The sequence below is a fragment of the Thamnophis elegans genome, chromosome 7 (genome assembly GCF_009769535.1).
Source record: "Thamnophis elegans isolate rThaEle1 chromosome 7, rThaEle1.pri, whole genome shotgun sequence".
Taxonomy (NCBI): Eukaryota; Metazoa; Chordata; class Lepidosauria; order Squamata; family Colubridae; genus Thamnophis; species Thamnophis elegans.
Genome location: NC_045547.1, coordinates 46914677 through 46938187, shown reverse-complemented (window position 1 = coordinate 46938187; position 23511 = coordinate 46914677). Strand labels below are relative to the sequence as shown.

The 23511-nt window shown below is 34.9% G+C and overlaps 2 protein-coding genes across 3 annotated transcripts in view; both read left to right on the top strand.

The window, feature by feature from the left end:
* The window catches only part of TBC1D15 (TBC1 domain family member 15), a 40596-nt gene extending 37124 nt beyond the window's left edge, over window positions 1-3472 (top strand). For both annotated transcript variants that reach the window (XM_032220872.1, XM_032220871.1), the window contains exons 15-17: window positions 367-483; window positions 1368-1454; window positions 2145-3472. In XM_032220872.1, coding sequence (XP_032076763.1) covers window positions 367-483; window positions 1368-1454; window positions 2145-2348 — 408 coding nt within the window. In that variant the 3' untranslated portion in view covers window positions 2349-3472. The remainder of the gene's footprint in view (window positions 1-366; window positions 484-1367; window positions 1455-2144) is intronic.
* Window positions 3473-5670: 2198 nt separating this feature from the next.
* Window positions 5671-23511, top strand: part of TPH2 (tryptophan hydroxylase 2) — a 90818-nt gene continuing 72977 nt past the window's right edge. Inside the window, exons 1-5 of the mRNA XM_032221682.1 lie at window positions 5671-5775; window positions 10800-10952; window positions 12343-12526; window positions 12652-12752; window positions 14865-14932. Of these exons, the coding sequence (XP_032077573.1) occupies window positions 5671-5775; window positions 10800-10952; window positions 12343-12526; window positions 12652-12752; window positions 14865-14932 (611 nt within the window). The remainder of the gene's footprint in view (window positions 5776-10799; window positions 10953-12342; window positions 12527-12651; window positions 12753-14864; window positions 14933-23511) is intronic.

Genomic DNA, 23511 nt, shown 5'->3' with positions numbered 1-23511 from the left:
ACGTGGGCTTGGACAGCATGTGATGCATCTGGTCCGCAGGCTGCAAGTTTGACACACCTGGCATAGAGGATCACTGAAAGCCTGTAAAAGGCTGGCTTGAACTTTTAAGAAAAACCAGGACAGTTGTGAACAAACAAATGGATTTACAAATAATTCTGTTGCCCAAGAAGTGAGAGTGGTGATAATGGGGGGAACTAGCTTTAGTTATTTTATTTCATCATGGCTTGTTGCAATTGTACCACCAGCTCCACCATGTTATGTTTGTTTTAAATTAATAATAAAAAAAAATTATTTAAAAAAATAATCTTTTATTAAAATGGCCAGAGTCCTGTCTTTTATTTATCAGCAACTTGAATGTTTTACCAGGTGATGTGGACAGATTTGCCTTGTCAGAATTTCCACCTTCTTATATGCTGTGCTATTCTGGAATCTGAAAAACAACAAATAATGGAGAAACATTATGGCTTTAATGAAATACTTAAGGTACCTGTTAAATTGAATTAAATTGAGACTATTTTTCTATCCTTTTTATTTTGGATTTGCAAAATTAATAGCATTTCATTTTAGAATAAGTACTGAGAAACGGTTAATGAATGTTAGTAGTCAGCCATAGTTTTTCTATGATGAAATATGTTCAATGCTGAATTATTTATAAAGAGATTTTATAAATCAGATTATTCATATACAGAATCATAATTATTTGATTTATAAAGCATGTAAGAGAGCTTCTTTCTTGTTCTGAAGCAACTACAAAGCTTCTTATGTGCATTGCTCTAGGATAGAGGCATCAAGGTGAAATAGGAAATTCTTGGTTCAATGAAGCTAAGCTATGGAATAATAAAGTTACCCATGGTTATAATACAAGCAAAACACTCAAGTCTATTCCCGTGTATTAGTTCACAGAAAAATGGCAATCCATATGTTGTCCAATCTCATTATGCAGCTTTTTGGCTGTGGCCTAGCAAAAAGAACTGGCCAGATTAAAACAACTGTATCAAGAATTCTAAATACTAAGAGTGTGTAATTTATGTACCATACTTTATCCAAAATATATTTCTAAATTTAGAATAATTGTATATTTCCAGTGAAAAGAAAGATTGGATAAATAATGTCACATTGTTACCATATTATCAATGTATCTAAAATTATCCTTCAATCCTTCAATAGATTTAAAGCTAGGGTTTTTTTTTTCAGATAGAACTATTGAGAACTAAATTTTAATTCTAGTGGTGAAAATGTATTAAGCAAGAAAGCAATAACTTAATAAAAGATGCTAAAGAAGGTATCAACATTCTGAAACTTAGATATAAATTAAAAATAACACACCAGCTTTTTTGAGGCTGACCTTTTTTGCTTTTTTATATCAGCATATCAATGAATTGTCTATGAAAATGGACGTGGATGATATACTTTGCAAAGCAGAAGCTGTTTCTATGCAGATGATGAATTGCAAGGTAAATAGTGAAATACATTTTATAAACATTCTATGAAGAAATCATTGGTTGTTCTAACTGATCCTTTAAAAGATAGACAACAGTATTTGGAAATATAGAACGAATACACAGAATGATTGCCTATCTTGCTGCTGCTTTTCCTATGGCAACTCCCTCTGCCTTTAAAAAAAATTATATATCATTTTTATATTGTAACATTTTATTATGCACTGTCCAGAGTCCCTCTAAGGGAAAGATGAGCGGTTTAAAATGTGAAAAATAAAATTAAACAAACAAATAAATCTTACTTTCAGATTTTGCATTTCCTCTATTAGGAAAACATAATAGGTTGTGGAATTCCTTGAGACTGAACCTTTTTCCCTCCTTTTTTTGTTAACTTCAAGGTTGTGTGCACACATGAGACAAGATTAAAGAAAAGCAGTGAGCCATATTAGTTTCCCCATCCTAGGAAAGTAATATGCAGTATTGTGACTCCCGGCTATTGTATTTTGTTGCTTTTTTAGGGCTACTTGCTACTGACTTTTTCTTATCAAACACTAAGTTGATACTTCATATTCCTACATGTATAAGTCATATTCTGCATTAGGAAATCTGTTATTTTTGGCTGGAATATTGTTTCAAATCAGGGTATAATTCGAGAGGAATAACATCCCAGCAATCAAAAAGAACTTTTTTTTCTTTTCTTCAAAGGAATTACCTCAAGCAATTTGTGAAATTTTGGGATTAGAAAATAGTGCTATGACAACACCAGATTCAGATGCTGGAGAAGATGAAGCTGTTGATGGGATGAGTTGCCTTGCATCAGCATATCCAAATGTTTCTTTGCCTGTTGCTGCTACCAACAAAAGAAATGAAAGAATTCAACAAGTGATACACACAGACTCCACAAACTAATGATTGTGTATTTGGTTGTATTGTTCAACAGGCAGTTTATTACAGCTGTTTTGTTTCAGGCACTTGGGTTGATATTTTGAGTTTGTGTTGATTAAGCTTTAATGAATTGGGAAAGAAATCATGTACTGTAACACTTCTGCATCAAAGCTTTACATGACATTATTTTTATAGTTTCTTCTACCAAAATAGCCTTCCGTTTTTCCAGTAACATTCCTTAATACATTTGTATAAAAGTGCATTTTTTTGTCTTCAGTGAAATGAGAATCAGGCAGCATGAATGGCATGAAATAAGGGATATATTCCTTGTACTTTGAAAATACCTGGGTATGGATAGTTTTGGATATCATTAAAGTTTTACAATTCTTCTATACTATTTCCTAAGTTAAAGATGGCAACTTCCACAACACAGCTTTGTAAATGAAAGGATTGTGTCCGTTTTCTAATGTTTACAAAAATACTAGTATTTGTGCGGACTGAATGTAGATTTGGAATGAAAATTTCCATTTGTGAAGTCCCTGATCCTGAATTTTGCATAATCTAGGATGGCATTTTTACATTTCACACCTTTCTTATGCATACATACTTATGGATTCAGATGTATGAATATTAAAGGATAACTCTATTTTTGACTAAAACAACTTTGGTTCATAATTCAGATAATTTTGTCCAGATTTTAATATACAGTTCAAGCCTAACTATTTTTGAAAATCATTTTTATAAATAAGGATAAATGTCTGAATATATTTAGGTTCTCAACTTAATATTCTTAGCAAGATTTTCTTGCTCATTTAACTAATAATGTTTATCTTTGCTGAATAGTAGTATAACTGTTTAATAATAACCAATCTAAATTGCCTTTATATTAGACTAAACTTTTTGAAAACATATAAAAATAAAGTTGAAATTTTAATTTCCTTCCTTTGGTTCTGCCTAAGCTCCCTTTGGTGACACAACAAAATCTGGAGTTTCCTAGGGTGGACCGTTACATGCATATGAGAAAAATATAAAATTATTCTATGCGATTATTTGATGTTTTACAGTAATGTGAAATATAATTTCATGTATTTGTTTCTATTTGAAGAGTATTGTACATATTATGAAATAAAATGCAAAGTTTACTTAAAGATTTTTAATTAAGACATATTTAGTGGAAAACCAAAAAAGAATTCCTAAATTTCCAGTGTTTCATGAGAGGCATTCAGTTCTTTTACGGCCTAATACTTTAGTTATAAAATAAACAGGCTAGTGATGGTGTTGTATTCATAAATAAGGAGTTGAATTTTGGTTTTCTGCAGATAAGCTTGAAAACAAATGTGATCCTCATGACATTTGTCAGGATCTAGAAATCCCTTTTTTCATAATGATATCCTAATCCATGTTCTGGCAATAGAAAATCAGGCTTGTTTTTTCCAATATGATTAAAGTAGCTGTAAGAAAAAGGGAAGGAAATATTAAGTCATTCCCAATTATCAAATGCAGTCTTTCTCCAAAAGATTCGATTTCTTCTATATACATTCTGAAAAAGAATTTACTGAGAGTGAAGAAATATGCCCGTGATTTTAGTTGCTGAAAAGATAAATGAAATTGTGGCATTAATGTGAGAGCTGATGAAATGGTAAGTTATTAACACAGATATCAGAAGGTGAGATCTCTAGTCCTTGGCTTTAATTTGTTTGGGATTCTTATCTTTTATCAGTTAATAACAAAATACTCCATTTGGCAAATGGCAAGAAACCTAACATCTCTAGGCTTTCATTTCCTGCTTACAGGAAATAATTTTTGGATTATCTTGCCCTTTTTGTTCTCTCACAGAACTTTGGCTTTTACATTATCATGTTAATACAACTGCTGGATATTTTTTTTTCTACTGCTGTCTGTTGGCATGATTCCAAAATGAACACAAAGCTGACATGCAATCTCTCCCTCCCTCCTTCCCTCCTTCTCTCCTTCCCTCCCTCCCTCCCTCTCTTTCTCACACAAACACACAAAATTTCCTTAATACTTGCAACATTCAACATGGAAAGAAATATGGAAAGCATAATTAGGATATTTGTGCACATAGTAGGAATTCTGATTTTTCCCCATTATATTTACCTTACATGACAACCTCATTATCAAAACCATGTTGCATATGTCTTCATAAAAATAGTCAAATTGATTTGGTATTGGAAATAACTGAATCATTGTAACACAATAGCCCCAGTGATAATACTTATTTAAATATATCTGACCTGCATAAAGACTGTCTACCTTAAGTCAGCCAGATGGAATAAGAGGAGGCTCTTAAGGAAGGTAGTCCCACCATTTACAGTAGATTCAACCACAGGAATCCTCATGCAACCAAATGAGCTCTTCAATAGATATGGGAGTGGGACTTTATAAGAAACGAAGTAATGAGCTTTATTGTACCTGTCCTATGATGAATTGTTAAGAGTTCTAGAAACCTACATCTAAATCATGTGCCAAAGTTCTTGGGAATTTAGCCTCACCTGTATTTGGTTAAAGAACACATCTATGAATCTAAGAATTGTCTAATTGGATTCTTATTTCATGGGATTGGATAATACAACTATATAATATTTAAATATTTGCACAATCTCTATACTTTAGAATTTATGCACTAAGTAAAACTTATTTATATATGATACTTCACCAATAAGTAATAGAAGGATTCCTTTGGTCGAATGTCAGTTGCTAATCTCAATCTTTCACACAGTTGCCTCATTTATATATACAAAATAAGTAAAGGAATTGTCAATCAATAAAACATCTTTATAATACTTTTAATCCTGTAATCATACTCATTGGATTATAGTGTGAAGGCTTCTGACAATATTAAAACACTCCTGGGAAAAGTATCAAGTTCTCTTCATTCTTTTTAAAAATGTAATGTTTTTTCAGTGACATGAAAAGTGCATTTCTTGTTAACGGAAACATCAAGCTGCCCATCTTGCTTTGAGTATCAATCTTCGGTAATGGAATGCCATGCAAATGTTTAAACGGCTCTTTGTAAAGAAAGTGCTCAACTGTTTCTGAAGTCCATTGATAAAAGTATAGTACTTTTAAAAAATAGTAACAAGTCAGAGGAATAAAACAGAAATTGCAACAGAAGAGGAGTCGAGAAAAAAGTGAGCTTCATGTGACTCATCAGTCTTTCATCAGTTCTTCACGAGGCATATAAAAACCCTTGCTGGGGGAGGTGAGAGGTGCTTGAAGTGTTTGTTGTTCAGCATCAGAGTGCTGAACTGCTGGACAGCTCCCTGCAGGCAGCATTGCAAGCCTGTTTCCTGCTCTGAACAGGGAAAACAGTAGGGCTCCCACCATGCAGCCAGCAATGATGATGTTCTCCAGCAAATACTGGGCACGACGGGGCCTTTCTCTGGACTCAGCTATGCCTCAAGAGTACCCATTATCCAGGAATGTAACTGTAAGTATCAAGCGTTTAAAGATACCAAACCATTATCTTGTCAGATTGTTTTAGAAATGTTCAAATACTTCCAGATGAGTGTTCTTTGGGGCCTTTTAACTGAACAGATTTATTTGTTTGCTTGTTCAGAAAAAAGCTTAGGAATCACTCCTTACTCTCTGCAATACAACTGTTTCATTACAAATTATCAAAACATTTTTTATAAAATACATTTTTTGAGACAAAACTTGAATTCAATTGATTGTAGCCTTCACTTTTGTGATGGATGTTCCTAATGGTGGAAGTTAATCCAGTCTTTGTTGAAGACTTACTTTCTCTGCCTTGATTATTTTTTTAGGTGCACATTTTTTAGTCACTTACAGCAGCTTATATATATAAGCACATTTGGTTTAGTAAGATTTTCTTCCAGGGAAAGTGGTTGAATTTACATGTAATTTTTTTAAAAAAAGATTGAATACATTGCTGCAATCATAAAACACAGGGATGGCAGTCATTGTGGCTGTCATTTAAAACCAAACCAGAAGGGTATAATATTTCAAACTATGTGAATACTATTACTACAACAAATAATATTAATAATTGATATAAACAATATTATGATCTGGACCTCTATTAAAAAAGATAATAACTTTTACTGAAAATTCAATCATACCTCTTTGGGCTTAATTTTACACCTAAAAGTAGACATACAGAAGAAACAAAAAAAATACCTTACTGTTATAAACAGCCTTTGTTATAACATTAAAATGCTTAACCTAAATAAATATTGAAATTCTACACATTTTACAATGTTTCCTCAAATAATTTAAGATTAAGAAGCTGGTTCTTGCTCTCTGATGATGTTATTGTCACAAAGTTATTTCTCTCTGTGTGTTTATACTTACATCCATCTCTATATATCCATTTCTATCTGTCTCTAGGATGGTGATGATGATGTTTCCTAGAACAGCCCTATTGGTGGTGTTTTCAATTTAGCAATCCACAACTATATTGTGATTCTGATTATGTTTCCTTCTTAAATTGGTTGGCTATATTGTAACATAATGGACTTATACTTCTGTATATAAAGCCTCATATTGTATACAACTATATGTGTCTTATCACATTCATATCATATTCTTTGATTACAATTTACTTGAGATATTGACAGATTAGCTTCTTCCAGAAAGTACTTAATTTTCATAAAAACTAAAAGTGCTACATCATTTTTTATTTGGGTTAAGCTAGGCAAATGTTTGAGAGGCCATTATTAGATTTTTTTTAAAGATCACTAGAATTTTAAAGATCACTATAAATATATATTTATAGCATTTTAATATGATTTTTAAAAGATCTTATAGCTGTATAATCTCTCAGTTGTGATGAGTTCTTTTTTTAAGCCAAGTGTGATTTTCTTAAGCCAAGTCTTGCCATTAATTCAACTGATAATTTAACAGCAGTTACTTTGTATAAAAGTAAATTTATCTAAGAATATAGGTTGTTGTGAACAAACACCATATCTAAGTAACATGTTTTACTAGGTTAGAACTGTACTGCTAATTTCTGTGGTTTTCTTGATCTTCATAGTTTTAGGTGATCAAAAGGAAATCAGAATTCTAAATGTTTGAAATATGGTAAGAAAACAATTAAATATGAATTATATTTAGGAATAATCACAATACGAACAGAAATATTTTGGGGAAGTTATCAATGTAGATTATTTTCCTCCTGAAACACAATAAGGTACTTGAATTTTTTTTAATTTAATCGTAGCACAAATGAGTAGACTTGAGTAAACTGATGGAAGTTGGTGTGTTCAGTTAGGAATCCTTCAAATTACATGAATAATTATTTTCTGTTTGTAGGATTACAGGCAAGCCATATAACAATTGAAACATTTCTGTTTAGTTTCATGCACAGTATAGCATCTGTTTGGAAAGTATAATTGGATACAGTTTCTCAACTTGTATACCTTTTATTCATGTAAAAAAACAACAGAAAAATACATGACAATGTATTGTTGTCATGACAATTTGCAAATCTTGCAGGTTAAGTGCACCAAACAAATACCGTATATTTGGGGGGATTTTTTTTCAGGGAATAGATTTTTTAAAGTTATAGTTAAAGACCTGAAAATCTCAATAAAAGAATTTTTGTATTGTTTCTATTATTTAAATAAAGATTAAATAGTTGTAAAATGCTAAAACTAAGATAAATGAGTTCAGTTTTTAAACTATATATGCAGTAAAAGAAATATTTTCCAAGACTGACAGAGATTATATCATTTTGATCAAATTACAGTAAATACCAAAGGTAAACTCAATCTGAATGGCCATAACAACTGCAATCTATTCAAGGTATTTGCCATGGCTTATGTTCTGAATATCTAAATTATATATTCTATTTATCCATGTCATTGGAGGTAAACAGTATTGCTTTTTATTAGATTTGTTTATTTGTTAGGCAAATAAAAAAAAGATTGAAACCTTTCTATGTTGGAAATATTCAGAGGCTGTTCAATTTTTGCAGTCACAAATAATGACTGATATGAGAGATTGAAACAGGATAAGAATTGGTTCACAATCAAAGATCCAGTTACTAAATGCATAATATTAATGTTTTGTAAGTTTTATTGATTCTCCATTTGGCTCAAAATTAAAATAAAGATACTTGTGCATGTCTTTAATAGCTTTGTAGATAATGATTCTGTTATGCAGAAGAGAGTAGCCATGTTTGTTCATTCGTTTGTTTGTTCGTTCATTCATACATCATTCAACATCATAACATTGTTAGCTTCTGTGTTATAGCCTGTACATTTAATTTCCTTTAGAGTATCTACTGAATAGGTAATTATAAATATAATAAACAATATCTCCTCTTATAATCAGTTTCATAATAAGTGAGACTAAATTTTCTCTTCCTTCATCTCCATCAAATAATTTTAGTTCTTTGATTATAGTTAGGTAAAAACTTTAAAAATATAAGAACTGTAAAACAAGAGGAATAGTAAACATTTTCATAATATGTTATGAAATATATAAATAAATAAAGTATGAACATTTTGAATAAAAAACTATTAAAAGCACATTTCTTTAAAAAGAAATCTTATACGTATATTTTGGCCATTTAAGTAAGCATCATATACCAACCTTATTTCAATTCTTTTTTTCCAGGTAATAAATTTTGAATAAATTGCTATGATATCATTTAACTGTTATTTATATCTAAGTATTCTAAATTCCTGCTACAGATGGGCATTGCTGAAAGCAAACTAATCCATTCAACCATGTGATCAAAGATTTCCTTAATTAAAACAAAGTTAATTGTGTTTTACTTAAAGTAGTGTAAGGGCATTCAATGTTGATGAAAATTATGAACAACAATTTTTCATCACTTTGATGTAGGGGGATGTGTTGATTTTTCCAAGGAATTATATTTCTATGAGAAATTTCACTTTGAAGAATGTCTGTGGAGATTTTCAGTCATCCAGATCATAGGTGAATCAAAGATGTTTTTTCAAAAGTGCAAATGGGGTGTGGAATCTTCTTGGAACTGCTTCAAGGGCTGTGTTGTAAACTGGAGTTGTTGTATCCCTCCACCTCTGTTGAGAGAGGGCTGTTCAATTTTAACATTAATGGCCTCTCTCTTAACAGAGACTATGTTAACATTGGGCAGCCCTCTCTCAATAGATAAACCCCCAAGTGGTCTTGAGCTCTCAGGGGGAGTGTTAATGACAGATGACTGCTTAAAAAAAAAAAGGAACCTCCACCCCCGCTACCCATCCTGTCAGAACTAATCCTTCCATCATCCCCATCATCCTTCCAGAACTGCTGAAGCTTCTTGGATGAGAAGCAAATCTTCCTTAGGGGGGAAAAATCAGTTCAGTTGCCTTTTGAAAAAGCACCGTTGAGTTCACTTTGCAGAGTTGTTCTTCCATGTTTTCATCCTATATAGAAACATGTTCAAGCCTGTTTTGCACTGAGCCTGTAAGTATGAATTGATATTTTAAAAATATGTTCAGGTAATCCTTGAGTTACAATTGTAACGGAGCTTCCTCATTATGATTCTAAGCTGTAATGGGTTTGTCAAGTGATTGATCCAACTTTACTTTTTTGGTGGCAGTCAATATCCAAATCTTCCTTTCCTTTTTTTTAAATCAAAGCTTAGGAAGCTTTCTCTGTTCTTTCCCACAACCAATAAAATTAAATTGTTACTCAGTAAAACCAGGGGTGGGTTCTGGCTGCCACTACTGCCAGTTTGCTCAGGGATGCTCCTGCATGCCCAGTGCAACAAAAATTGCTCTGCGCATGCACAGAAGGCAAAAACAAGATGGCGCTGCCTATGGCACCGCCAAGAGAACCAGTTCAGGGGTGTGGCAGGCCTGGGTTGCTGCTGGTTCCAGTGACCTAGGCCACCAAGTTACAACCGGTTCAGCCGGTAGGAACCCACCTCTGAATAAACCATGCATTTCAGCCTTCCCCCAGCCCTATTGTAGACCCACTGAAATGAGAAATTCAGATGCAAGCAAAAATGAATAAATCTTTCCAAGACAATAAAGAAAGTGCAAGTTATTTTTTCTATCAACTGCTTCTTTTATAATTTAAAAATTGTGCTCTTTGACTTTTTCCCTGGTATTCAAAGGCACCTGTGATGGGAAAGGGATGTAATGTTCTGCACATCATTCATGTTTGAATTTATAATATGGATCCCAGAATCCATAATTGTTTTCCAAAAACTTTGGAAGTTTTTATTTTCAATTGGGAGCAAAATGTTAGTTTTAAAAATAAAGAAAAAATGAGATTATAACAGCTTTCATTCTACAATGCTCTTTTTAAATTTCATTTAGAATAATCTTTCATTTATATTTGCAACCTATAATTGCTAACAACCTGTAATGGCCCTGAATGTGCTTTTTAAGAAAGAGGAAAAAACTAAGCAAAACTTCATTTTCGAAAGAGCTATATAAATTCTAAGATCAAATAAAGGAAAGGTTAATTATTGTTGAGGGGTACGTGGAAATGCTTGTGATCTGTATTTTCTTTCAGCTAAACAAAACAAATTCTGGTAGAAGTGATGATAAAAAGGCTAATAAAGGTACAAGCAAGAATGAGTCAACATCTGAAGGTGGTAAAACTGCTGTCGTGTTTTCTTTAAAAAATGAAGTTGGTGGCTTGGTAAAAGCTCTCAGACTTTTCCAGGTAAATATTATTTTACTATTTATTTTCATAATAATATATTGGTTGAAAAATGTGCATCATGCTTGTATGAAAGCTAATGTGCATAATATGTCTTAAATCACAAGACACTAGATTCACTTACCACACCAATCCATTGATTAGTGAGTAACTCAACTGAGTTAACACATTGTGCTTGGTCATTCTATGATTTATTATCCAAAATGGCTTGGTTTGCACAATATGAACAATTAAAGTCAATCAAACCACATTACAGCATAAAGTGAAGTTAATCATTTTATGGTATATTAACTGCAAATCAGAATCTTGCTTCTGACATGCTAGAATAAACAATTAAGTTGGCTTAGCCTGTACTTTCGGTTTTCTAAAATAATATATTTCAATCTTCAATAATAGTTTTGGAATTATTAATATCCTTTGATACCAAGATTGATAGCAATATCTAGAAATGTTTTCTGTTAGCACCAGCTCCAGCTAACATACTCATCTAAAACATCCAGTCTTCCTCCATTCTTGCTTTAGTTACTTATTTCAGCTACTGCAATCTGCTTTGTATCGCATGGAGATAAATTTCAGAAGTTGGAATATTTTAACTGAGATTCATAGATTAGCTCTTATGCTATTTAACTTTATTGCCTAATTATTTATTTCTGCATTCAGTTTTAAATACTAGTTGAACCATTTAAAACAATCATTAGTACCCTGAAGTCTAAATCAAATGCCATATCTAAATTTAAATTTCTCTGGAATAAGTTCACAGAATTCACAATTGCAATTTAGGGTTGCCAGTTCTGTTATTTTATTTGCAAGGGCTGTTTTAAAAAACATTAGATCTTGACTAAGTTATACATCTAGCCAATGTTATGCATCTGAGCTATTCAGCTATATATTGTAATGTTTTACTAAAGTAAAACGTAGTATTTCAGTACTTGGATAATGAACAGTAGTAAGTCTTGGGTTAATAGGGATTTCTATGCTGTGGAATTTTTATCATGCATTTGGCCTTCTCTTTGGGAAAGTTATAGATGACAGAACAATGCTACTGTATTACCAAATTATTTCATTTTTTCTATTTTGTTTGTCATGAATTTGGCATGAAATTAGTAGTATTTCTAGTACATATGAATGATGATTTTATATGAAATTGCCATGGTAAATCAATTTTAAATTTAAATTATCCTAAGGTATTTATAGTTTTTCCATGGAGGTTTATAATGCAACAAAGGAGTGAATGCAATAATAATTTTATAGTAGTTTATTTCTGGCTGATGCACAAATATTTAATTTTGTTTAATAGAAATATCTGGATATCTATTCTAAACTACCACCTGTTAAGACCTAAGCATTTAATTCCTGCTTTTCCTGGGTTAACTCCTTTTTCATCTGTTTTCAGGAGAAGCATGTGAGCATGGTTCATATTGAATCCAGAAAATCCAAGCGAAGGAATTCAGAGGTAGAAATTTTTGTGGATTGTGACTGTACCAAGAAAGAATTCAACGAACTCATTCAGCTGTTAAAGTATGAAACAAACATTGTGACTCTGAATCCTCCAGAAAACATCTGGACTGATGAGGAAGGCAAGACTATTGTTTCTTTTCTTCATCTGTTCCCCCCCCCCCACATTTTATTATGAAATCTGCCCATTTGTATGAAGACGCAGGGAAAAATGTTTGATTCCCTTCCATCTCTTTGTTTTTTCCAGAGCTGGACTGTGTGCCTTGGTTTCCCCGAAAGATTGTTGAATTAGATAAATGTTCCCAGAGAGTTCTCATGTATGGCTCCGAACTGGATGCAGATCATCCTGTAAGTGTTTAGAGAAGATCCAGAAAGGCTGACCAAATAATCTACTACTAATGTAGCAAATGAGTGAAATGAATGAGTGCAATACATTATCTATCTTAAGCAGTTTTGGTTCAATCTGTTTAAGTACAGACCTCACATTTTGATTTGTCTTCAGATGTATTTCTATCTTTCTGGAACATTCATATGTCAGATTTAGATGGGTTTGTAGATTGCAGCTTCTGTTTCAGAAGTACACTAGAGAACTTTGAGAGGCAATTTTCATTTCTCTTCATTGCAAACAATGCAAGAGTTATAGTTCTAAATCATAGTGATATTCATGCACACTGCTGTATGAGCTTTTAAAAATATAGATATTAAATTAACATTCCAGGGAGTGTGGGAGGCATATGGAAATCTGGTAACACTCCAGGAGATAATTATAAAGTAGAAATCATAGCATTCTTGAGCAGGAATGCAGCTGGCACACAGGATCTTTGTGTTTTTCCCTCCCTTATTTTTAACACTTTGGCCCCATTTCAGCTCATGTTTCACTGTCTGCAGGCTCACATATTGCCTGAAAACATTGCATCCAAAACTTGAGGAAATTAACCTATAGATATGGTTTGTCTTCCTTTCATTATTGCCTCTGTGCACTCCTCATGGAGTGAAGTCAGCTTTTATTAAATCTTGTAACTCCTAAATCATCCAATAGTAGAGATACAATACGGTGTATTATGTAAAGCACACAGGAACTTACTCTGCAACTATCACTACCCCTACCCTCATTCCCTGTTCTTCATAGGATTATGTTAGAGGGGAGAGTAGGGCTTTCATCCAATACTGGGTATTTTGCACATAGACATTTAGTAATATTTTGGAAATTTGAGGAAGGTGTGTCATATTTTCTCTTGGAAATTCTCCTGCTATCTCAATCATCCAAGTCATGGTTGTCCAAAGGTGCTTTTCCAAATGGCAACTGGACTTTCTTGTTTTTTTACCCTTGAAAATGTTTCACTTCTCATCCAAGAAGCTTCTTCAGTTCTTACTTCTTAGAACTGAAGAAGCTTCTTAGATGAGAAATGAAATGTTTCAAGGAAAAAAAATCAAGAAAGTCCTGTTGCCTTTTTGGGAAAAAAATCATGGGAGTTTGTGCCCAGAATTGATCAGTTCCTTCAGGGAATGTTGGGGAGTTCTGTGCAGTGTGGCTGTACGATACTTAGGATTCATTTATCCCAAATGTATTTTTTCAGAAGGTTTCTTGAAGCCCAATTAAAAAAAATTGCATATTTAATGCTTTGGAACCCAAGCTCAATGGTTTATACACCTCAGCATTGTTTTCTGAGAATAATACCTCTAAGGTCTGGCCTTTATTTTAATGTAATAAAGTCAAATGCAAGGTTCTTCAAGATTGCTTTATGATCCAAAGAAAATTAAAATCTACTTGATTATTTCCAGTCAATAAATAAATGAAAGACATCAGATTTTGTTTGAGAAGTAAAAAATGTTTTACTTCTCATCCAAGAAGCTTCTTCATTTCTTACCTTTTAGAGCTAAAATGTTTTCAAGGAAAAAAAACTAAGAAATCAAGTTGCCTTTTGTAAAAGCATGTTTGGGACATCTTTACCCAAGATCCATGGGACACAGAGTAGGCAAAGATATAATGGCAGACCTCCCCACCACCGCCCCATTCCATCTGCCACACAATCATATTTTAGTATTTGTGAAAAGGTCTGAGGCTGGTAGAGGAAAGATACCTCCAATAAAAGCCCTATTAGTTACTTATTAATGTTGCTTATTCTGGTTTTGTTAATTTACTCAGTAGTGATTCTAAGAGGCCTTGATAAAATTTGAAGCTTGAAAGGCAAGTTAATCATAACAACAAGTAAATAATACAATGAGAAAAAAGCTCTACTTAACAGATACTTGAAATTGTAGATATAGAAAAGATGGAGCAGATTTTGGAAGCTAAATCTTAAACATGCTTGGGTAACTACTAAAAGGCAAGGTTGGGTGGGTTCTGAAGGTGGTATGAATGAGAATGTTCATAACTATTTAAAACTTGGATGATTTATTTAATCCTCTTTTCTATCACTTATCTGCCTCTTTGGTATAAATTATTTTTATTTGCTTCAGGGATTTAAGGACAATGTTTACCGACAGAGAAGAAAATATTTTGTAGATGTTGCCATGAGTTATAAATAGTGAGTACTCAATATTTTTCAAACTTTCAATTTTAAAGTCTTTATCCTCAAATACAAGAAAAATATGCAGCCCTCTTTTTCTTGAATATAAAATTTGCAATAGGCAGATGGTGATCATTAAGCTGTAACTATTTATATTACCAAATTGGCATGAGGAACACAAAAGTTGACTTTATTTGGATTGAATTTTGGAACATATCAGTATTGGTTCATCCAACTTTGTTTTCCTTCTGTAAATTGGCCATCTTTTCTAGCCCAAGCAGGATTGAAATTAGGATTTCTACATGCAAAATGTAAGTACTGTCTGTGTTCTGGAACTACAGTTCTTTTCCATTGTGCTTCTAGCCATGACAGCATGCATTTACGGCAATGGCTCAAGAAACTAGACAGCTGGGTTGGATTGAATTGAAATAGTTACTCATGATATGGGTAACAGTAGACCAATTGACTTGATCATTATATCTAAGGCTTAAAAGGGATAGAGGTATCTTGAGCAAATGCAGCTTTCATTAGAATGATGATGCAGGTAGTCCTTGATTAGTGATTGTCTTATTCAGTAACCATTCACAATCACAATGAAAATGGCCAATGTCTGCATTTACAACTTTTGTAGGTAGGTATAACCTTTGTAAAGCAAATGAAATCTGATGTAAAATCAGAAATATAGACACTATTTCACTTAGCAACAGCTTTGCTTAATGACCAAGTTGCCAGACAATTGTCACTAAATGAGGACTACCTAAACATGTGTTATGATGTCATAATGCATAATCATAAGATTTATCACAAGGAGCCAAATTTGTATTATGATACTTTATTGTGATACATGCTCTGCCACTTTCCCTCTGTGACCCTTCAGAGATGTCTACAAAAGGATACTGCTGCTTTGTTCAACATTCTCCAGGGAAAATTTAGCTACATGTGAAAGTTCATGTCTGCTAATCATCCCTTTTCTGCACTGAGCAGAGCACTAGGTATTGAGAGAGGGCGGACTGCGTCTATCTTTTCCTTATATGAGTAGGCCATTTATTTATTTTTCTCTTTGATATAGCTGCCCATTTCACACATGTGATTCATTTGCTTGATGGTGAGGGATGTTTCCCCTCTTTTGGATGCTTGAGTCCCAAGACAAATAGCTATAATTCTGCCTTTCCCAGTGAGGATGTCCTGCAGATCTATAGACATTAACTATCAAAGTTCTCCGACTACTCTGGCAATTACAGTAAACAGTTCTGTGTCAGAAAACATTCTGGAAATTGAAGCATAATCTTGAAAAGGGGTTTGGATTGGGGCGACTGGCTATATGTTTTGAAAAGACAGATCTTGTCAAGCACTTCTTTACATTTATGGTCTCCAAAGGCTTTTTCTTCATGCCATATGCTCTGCCATCAGATTGATGGGCTCCTAGAAATGGATTTAGATGTGCTTGCTTGCTTCCTTATTTATTTACATATATTTCCTAGAATAATTTCCCCACTAGCAATGTACTGCACTTTCTAGAGTCATCCAACCTTTACTTGTGCCAAAACAGCAGTATGAAGACAGGCACTATATCATATCAATAATGGGTAGGCGAATGGTGTGAAAATACTATAAGTCATCAGTGAGGAAATAGTATGCATGTCAGCCTCTGCTTTGCTACTGCTTCGGCTGCCATTGAAACGGGGAGGGGGGCATGGTATTTGGGTGGGTAATCATTGTTGTGCTGGAGGAAGTTTTGAGACGCTGAACTGACCACCTTACTGCGCATGTGGAGCAAGAGTGTTTCCCGCCAAGGCCAATGGTCCAGCATTCCATCCTGGTGATGCCTTTCGAAGTTATCTCACACCTGACATTTGGGAGAATTATGATTGGACTGTGCACGGTGATGCCAAGTGGAGGGGGATGAATTATACATTATATTATTCGCTTTCACGCCTAATTAACCAGACTTAGCTTAGCTTTGCAACTGTTCATTTATGATTAGTAAAAGTACACTTGATTTCAATACAAATGGAGTCCAGTGGTTTTCTTTCCTGATTACTGAATGAAGTGCTGCTGACAATAAGCTAAGTCTCATTTTTCACCCAACCCGGAGCTAAAACCTACTGAGGGGGGTGCCCTCACAAGAAGAAAAGAAATGTCTTTGTATGTGAGTGACCAAGAGGAAGAAGAGGGGGCAACGGCAGGACCATCTTTAACCAAAAGTCTGGCTGGACTAAGAGTGGAAGAGCCTGCTGTTCGTCCCAGATAGACTTTGAATGTGGGACAAAAAGAGGAGTCTGAGGAATTGGATGCTGGAGTCACGAGAAGGAGACCAAAGAAAAAGTCAGCGGATTGGGGTGACTCTGGGGAAGAGGATTACAAGCTTTCCCACACCATGAGACTCCTCGAAGAAGCTTGGACTGAACGCAGAAGCCGGGAGAGAGAGGTGGAAAGGGAGCTGGCTGAAGATCTTGAGCAAAGGTACTTGGTGCATAGTTTAAGGGAGGGTGAAGGAGCCGAGGGGGTTGGGCGCAAGAAAACCCAGAACCAGCCTCCCCCCCTCCAGCTAGGGCCGCTCAAAGACCAGGGGGGGCCCCAGGCGACGCCGAATGGCAAAAGTCCCTCCCTTAACCGTAAAATACGATGGAGACCCTAAAAGTTTAGGACTTTTTATAATTCAGGTCTGGAATTATATGGAAATCTATGGATCTGATTTAGAGACAGATGAAACAAAAGTGCGGATGGTGTTGATGTCCTTAGAGAAGGCGGCAGCCGAATGGATGGTTGGCCTACACAAATGCAATTCCCCTCTCCTGAGGAATTTTAATGACTTTATAGCAGCCATGAAGAGGAGGTTTGATGTCCCATTGACCGAGAGACGTGGGCGCCTGAGGTTTATGGCCCTGAAGCAGGGAAATAAATTGGTGCCAGATTATGTCCAGGAATTTCAACAGTTGTCAGCCGATATGAGGAGGTGGTCGGAAGATGCTTTGCTGGATCAGTTCGCTGAGGGATTGAATGAAAAAATATACCAACAGTGCATAAACAGACGCATTCCCTGCCATGTAACTGCTTGGTATGAACACGCGGCAGACGTTGAGTTGGATTTAGCCAGGCTTCAATGCATGAAGGAGGGAGAGGCGGAGAAATCCCCCCCAGCAGCTCCAAAAGCCCCCCTCCGCCCCAGGAGTGAGGGAAAAGGGGGTTTCACAGGCAAAACCAAGCCTTTCACGTGCTTCTGTTATGGAAAGGAAGGCCATCGTGCTGTGAATTGCCGTGTAAAATTGGCTCAAACCGCTCCACCCCCTCCCCGCAAAGAGGGAAGAGCAATACAGGCTGACAAAGCAGAGGCTGACAATGCATTTATATACATTGCCTAGTAGCAATAAATGACTAAAAAATCCAAAAGCAAAAAATCCAAAAGCAAAATATAATATTAAATATAATATTAAAACAGAATGCTCATAAAACTCTAAATGACAGCATGGAATTGCAGGAAAGAGAGAAAAATAAAACACAGAAAACATAAACCCTGGGAATGCTTCCAGGGAATTTATCTAATCCTGTGGATATGTTGTGATTGGTTGCATAGTTATCAGATAGATATTCCACCTATCACAATGCTATGAGTGGAACAGGAGAAATTGGGAGCACTGTTTTAATTGGTATATTTTAACATGTGTCATATGCAAATTCAACTGTCATAAAGTGTCACCGATAGCTATAATGAAATGGAGGATTGAGACCAGGAATTGCTAAACTTTTGATTTTCTTTTAAAGACACCCTCATATCTCATTATCCAAATGTCTGTTAAACCACTTGCCATTATGGGTATGCTTTATGCTAAATTTCTTTGCAATGATTTAGTAGTGATATTTCTAACGCCCCACCCAGTTTTGATCTTCCTGCCATATACTTATTACTGTTCTACATGTGTTCATAGCACCTTCCTTCCCTCTTTCCTGTTACTCGATTTCTTGATCTTTCTACCACTTATCTGTCAACTTTTAAAACATTTTTCTATCTCTCATCAGACTGCCAAGCCATCACCTATGTTTACAATCTATTTATGTAATATATTGATTAAAATATATCATGCACACAAGCACACATATTTTGGAAGCCTGGTTTTATTTATATTATAGTTTTAGTTTTATTTATATTATAAATATAGTTTCCAATACTAAATCTATATTAAATAAGCAGACTCACCTAAGGTCTGAGTTGACACAGTGGTCTTACCCCAGGCTCCATTTTCAACACATACTGAACTTCATCTCCAATTATATTTAGAGAAAAAAATTCAGGGCAAATTTTAAAGATTTTCAATAAAATTAAACTCAGTATATATTATACAGTTGCAGTGTAATGTATGTAAATTTACTCCCAGGCCAATCCATCTGAGTTCAATTGGGCTTTCTCTCACCAAAGAAAGAATAGTAAGCTTCTCAACTTACCGTAATTTATATGCAATAATATCAATTCCTTAATATCTTTAATACACATGGAGCTTTTTCTCATAAATATGTGCAATTTGTATGTGTCATTTATTCATTCATTCTTTTGTTCATGGCAGACCAGGCCCACAGATTGAATTCATTATTATTCCCAGGAGTTGGTAAATTTCCAGCACAACCGACAAATACCTGCTGTTTTGCAATTTTCTTGTCACATAAGTTTCAAAGCCAACCTAATTCCAATTGGGTTCTCATTTTACTTGTAATGGGCGAAACTTCACACTTCAAAGCAGGCACACTCTAATTCTACAGGTGAAACTCAAAAAATTAGAATATTGTGCAAAAGTTCATTTATTTCAGTAATGCAACTTAAAAGGTGAAACTAATATATGAGATAGACTCATTACATGCAAAGCAAGATAGTTCAAGCCATGATTTGTCAGAATTGTGATGATTATGGCTTACAGCTCATGAAAACCCCAAATCCACAATCTTAGAAAATTAGAATATTACATGTAATCAATAAAACAAGGATTGTACATAGAACAATATCAACCTCTGAAAATTATAAGCATGCATATGTACTCAGTACTTGGTTTGGGCCCCTTTTGCAGCAATTACTGCCTCAATGCAGCGTGGCATGGAAGCTATCAGCCTGTGGCACTGCTGAAGTGTTATGGAAGACCAGGATGCTTCAATAGTGGCCTTCAGCTCTTCTGCATTGGTCGGTCTCATGTCTTTCATCTTTCTCTTGACAATGTCCCATAGATTCTCTATGGGGTTCAGGTCAGGTGATATTGCTGGCCAATCAAGCACAGTAATCCCACGGTCATTGAACCAGGTTTTGGTGCTTTTGGCAGTGTGGGCAGGTGCCAGGTCCTGCTGGAAAATGAAGTCAGCATCCCCATAAAGCTCGTCTGCAGAAGGAAGCAAGAAGAACTCCAAAATCTCCTGGTGCCTCTCCATTTTTCCTCCATACTCTGGGTCCTTGGTTTCCAAATGATATGCAAAAGTTGCTCTCATCAGAAAAGAGGACTTTGGACCACTGAGCAACAGACCAGGTCTGTTTTTCTTTAGCCCAGGTAAGATGCTTCTGACGTTGTTTGTTGTTCAGGAGCAGCTTGACAAGAGGAATAGGACATTTGATGCCAATGTCCAGGATCCATCTGTGTGTGGTGGCTCTTGATGCACTGACTCCAGCCTCTGTCTACTCCTTGTGAAAGTCCCCAACACTTTTGAATGGCCTTTTCCTGACAATCCTCTCCAGGCTATGGTCATCCCTGCTGCTTATGCACCTTTTTATTCCACACGTTCCCCTTCCACATAACTTTCTATTAATGTTCTTTGATGCAGCACTTTGGGAACATCCAACTTCTTTTGCAATTACCTTTTGAGGTTTTCTCTCCTTGTGGAAGGTGTCAATGATGGTTTTCTGCACAACTGTCAGATCAGCAGTCTTTCCCATGATTGTGATTCTTGCTGAACCAGACTGAGAGACCATTTAAAGGCTCAGGAACCCTTTGCAGGTGTTATGGCTTAATTAGCTGATTAGAATGGGACACTTTGAGCCTAGAATATTGCACCTTTTCACAATATTCTAATTTTCTGAGATTGTGGATTTGGGGTTTTCATGAGCTGTAAGCCATAATCATCACAATTATGACAAATCACAGCTTGAACTCTCTTGCATTGCATGTAATGAGTCTATCTCATATATTAGTTTCACCTTTTAAGTTGCATTACTGAAATAAATGAACTTTTGCATGATATTCTAATTTTTTGAGTTTCACCCGTATGTACTCTTCAATTTGATGGTTCCTTTTTCAATGATGAATCCTTTCTTTCCTTCTCCTCCAACTCCTTTGTGGATTCCCACCATTCCTGAATATTATAAGCAAAGAAATGGAAAGGGGGGAAATATTTCCTTTTGTTGCAGACAGGAAAATAACATGTCTAAAAGCTCATAAAAATATTTATTTTATGGACATATATATGAAATGAAGAAAGACTAAACAAAAGAAGAGGGAAGAAATTTGTATTTTACAAACAGAGCTGTTCTTCCCTCTGCATGAACTACCACTGCCTTATTAGGATTTAATAAGGATCTCCTAAATACAGTGCTTTAGTGCAGTGTTTTTCAACCTTTTTTGTGCAAAGGCACACTTTTTTCATGAAAAAAATCACGAGGCACACCACCATTAGAAAATGTTAAAAAAAATTAACTCTGTGCCTATATTGACTATATATAAAGTAATTCTCCCACGGCACACCTTACACTATGTCACGGCACACTAGTGTGCCACGGCACAGTGGTTGAAAAACACTGCTTTAGTGCATAAACTCCTGGATTTGGTTTAGAAACACTTAACTAGTTTCAGGTTGGGCTGACCTATTCCCTCCCCCCCCTTGATTACCTGCTGTGCCAGTTCTTTCTACATTTAATGTAAGAAAATAGAAAATGTTGAAATGTGTGTACAATTTGGCTTAATTAACACATGCTAATGAGTAGTGAGTCCCTCTATCCTTGGATAGATGATTAGCATGGTTTTTCAAAGCTTGCTTTAACTCTTTCCACCAGGGCAGTATTTTCTTCTGAATGATTGCTCTTATAGCACTCTACATTGCTTTGATATGCTGCAAGGTTTTCTTTTTCATTGTTCTGTTGTCCCTGTGTTATCTCCTCTACCCATTACCCTGTGTGTAGTTTGATGTGCAGCTAAACCCTTCTATTATTTTATAAGCTAGACCATGAACGTAAATCTTGATTCTTTATTAAAAAACAGAATAAGGTGAAACCGTGATGCTGAGTACGGGCTACAGATTTTGTCTTCAGAAGAATACGTGTCACAGAATAAGGTGGATTCTTCTGAATGTTTCTGTTACCTATTATAAAATGGAGTCTGGCTTCTCAGAATGTAAGGGTACTCCTACCCAAAACAAAGTTCTAAACAGTGAAAGGTTTGGTCCCAGCCACTAGATGGAGCTCAATACATGCCAGATAACAACAACAGTATATGCTGGAGGTATGACACCCTACAACTGTGATATGTTGTGCAGCATTTGTTTTCATGAAGAATACATATGCACCTTAAAATTAAATGCACAGTTAGTTAACATTCTGAAAGAACTAAAATGGAATGTGACTAAGCATATATGGGAAATTATTGGTAAATATAGTTGAATATATCCCTGGGAGCTAAAAATTAATTTTAATAATCTCAGAGGAATGATCAATATCATTCCATAAAATGAGAAGCTAATGAGAAGAAGGCAGGATTACATAATGTAATTGTAAACAATTCCAAGGAAGAAGAAAAATGTCAGCAGAAGAAGCCAATATGGCTGCATAAAAAGCTTAGTGAATATCTAAAACCCAAAGAAAATAGACAGAGAGGCAAGTACTTCACCGAGGAGGAGTTCAAACATGAATCAGGAAAGCTCATAATTAGATGGTGAAGCAAATGAAGAAATAGGACTTCTTTAGCTATGCTCAAATGGCAAAATGACAACAAAGAAAAGACAGAGCTATTCATCACTTATTGTGGCTTAGTGTCCTCCAATGCAGATTATTCAATCAGTTTATTGGGGTGAGAAGGATGAAGGGGCAGACTGAAGGTTGAGATTGATAGAAAGATGGCCAAGCGCAGAGCCAAATGAATGGCGTCTTGGGGAATGAAGGAAATTGCCAGGGTGGCTGAATTGCCTTCAATTGGAAAAACCAGGAAAAGCTGGCAAAGTACTAGATATTGCCAAATGTTGTTTCTACATTTTCTGTGTTGGATTCTACTATACTTTTTTCTCTTATTCATGACCCAGCAAATCTCTTTTCCAGAGACAAAGCTGTTAAATTATTGCAATGAACTAATTATCATATTCTTTTGAAAGAGTCAAAATTATTTGTTTATCTTTTAAACTCTTATTGTGCTGATTGTATATTAATATTTTTCTATAAGTTTTAACATGTTCAATCAATGGAGCTCTCTTTTTACTATGTGTACTATAATGTGTACATTTTATATGTTGTGTTGATTATATTTTAATACTTCTTTTGCAACTTTAATAAGAGCCAAATAGCTAAATTTCTATACAAGATTCCCTCCCCCCACATGTAGCACAGGATCCAAATTATCATGTAAAAGCAAAATTCAAACACAAAA